Source organism: Trypanosoma theileri, assembly GCF_002087225.1.
Source record: "Trypanosoma theileri isolate Edinburgh chromosome Unknown TM35_Tth_24_V1, whole genome shotgun sequence".
Classification (NCBI taxonomy): domain Eukaryota; phylum Euglenozoa; class Kinetoplastea; order Trypanosomatida; family Trypanosomatidae; genus Trypanosoma; species Trypanosoma theileri.
Window position 1 is genome coordinate 206,111 of NW_021639866.1, and position 1,318 is coordinate 207,428.

At 51.9% G+C, this 1,318-nt stretch overlaps 1 protein-coding gene across 1 annotated transcript; it reads right to left on the bottom strand.

Moving 5' to 3' along the window:
• Window position 1: 1 nt before the first annotated feature.
• On the bottom strand, window positions 2–1,306 carry TM35_000241760 (surface protease GP63; the record flags this gene model as incomplete). The annotated part of the gene is made up of 1 exon (XM_029027588.1): window positions 2–1,306. A coding segment is annotated over one exon (1,305 nt), but the record flags the coding sequence as incomplete, so codon positions are not given.
• Between the last annotated feature and the right edge of the window lie 12 nt (window positions 1,307–1,318).

The following is a 1,318-nucleotide window of genomic DNA, read 5'->3' on the forward strand; positions in this document are numbered from 1 at the left end:
ATTCCTTAAATGTGTCGCTACCCTTGTACTGCACCTCGACTGCACGTCTGCCTTCATCACACGACACCCGCGCACACACACCGGACAGGCTCTCAACCCTCCCCCCAGCATTTTGCACCTGCAGTCCCTCACCATCCAGGCACCACGAATCAGGGCCCATCAGCGATCCAGTAAGGGGACCGCCCCTAGCCTCAGTACAATAAGAAAAGGATGTAAAGAGGTCTTCAGGAGAACCTCCAATCAAGTGACAGACATCATTGGAACTTGGATTTGCTTGTCGTTGTGATTCCTGAGAGCACATCCCGTACGCAGTGCGGTCCGACGTGCATCCCAAAGCAGTAGTGTCATTGCAGAATTGATCAGAAAAGTGTTTCTCGTTTTCAGTGCAAGTTTCCTTGAGAAAGTCACATCCGCCCTTGTGGCCCCAGCTCATTGGTTCCTCCATTCCCCAGTTTGCCTTGTAGTACCCCAGACCCTCAAATGTTGACATTGTCAGTGCTGTATAGTAACCGGCACCAGATTCACTTGGCGCGGCCATCAACTCGTCCTTCGCCACACGTTGCACCCAGTGAGACTCATCAGCTTGCGCCAGCTCCACACCCTCCAGATCAGGGCAACCGTAGTGTTCCTTCACCTTCCCCATCGCCACATGGGAACGCACCACCGTACGAATCATGCCGCGAATACCAACACGGAACAACATGTTCTTCTTATCCATCTCAAAAATATTGAATCCCAGTGCGTGTGCCATCTCGTGCGCAAAACGACGAACGTTCAATCGCAGGCCACCGTATAAGGAGGGAATAAAACTCATGACTCCAACGATTGGGCGACCTGACGGTTTTTCTCTTGCACATGTGACACCAGACCACCAATGCCACGGTATGGCCGCCACGTAGAGCACAAAGTCAGCGTCAACACCCTCAGTGCGGTGCTCTTCGGGTATAGTGAAATTCTCACAGTAGTCTCCCTCAAGTTGGGTCACGATTATTTTGCCTTTATGGGGTTGTACACGCAGTCGTTCCCTGTGAAGTTTGATGGCAGCAGGAATGATATTCTTGATGTATTCCCTGTGCTTTTCATCGTTGAGGACATCTGCTTCAAAACATGTGGCCTTAGTCCCAACAAAATCAATGACCTCCTGACCAGCTTTCGTACAGTACCTCGATGTGTCCTCCAAGTCCCTCGTGAACGCTTTAATGCGGATTAGTTTCCATCCTTCATTCTCCTGTGTGGCGACGGTGTACGCCTGCACACCACTCTGTCCCTTGCGGGGCAACTCCCGCACAACACCAGTCGACTGCACGCCGCCGTCCTT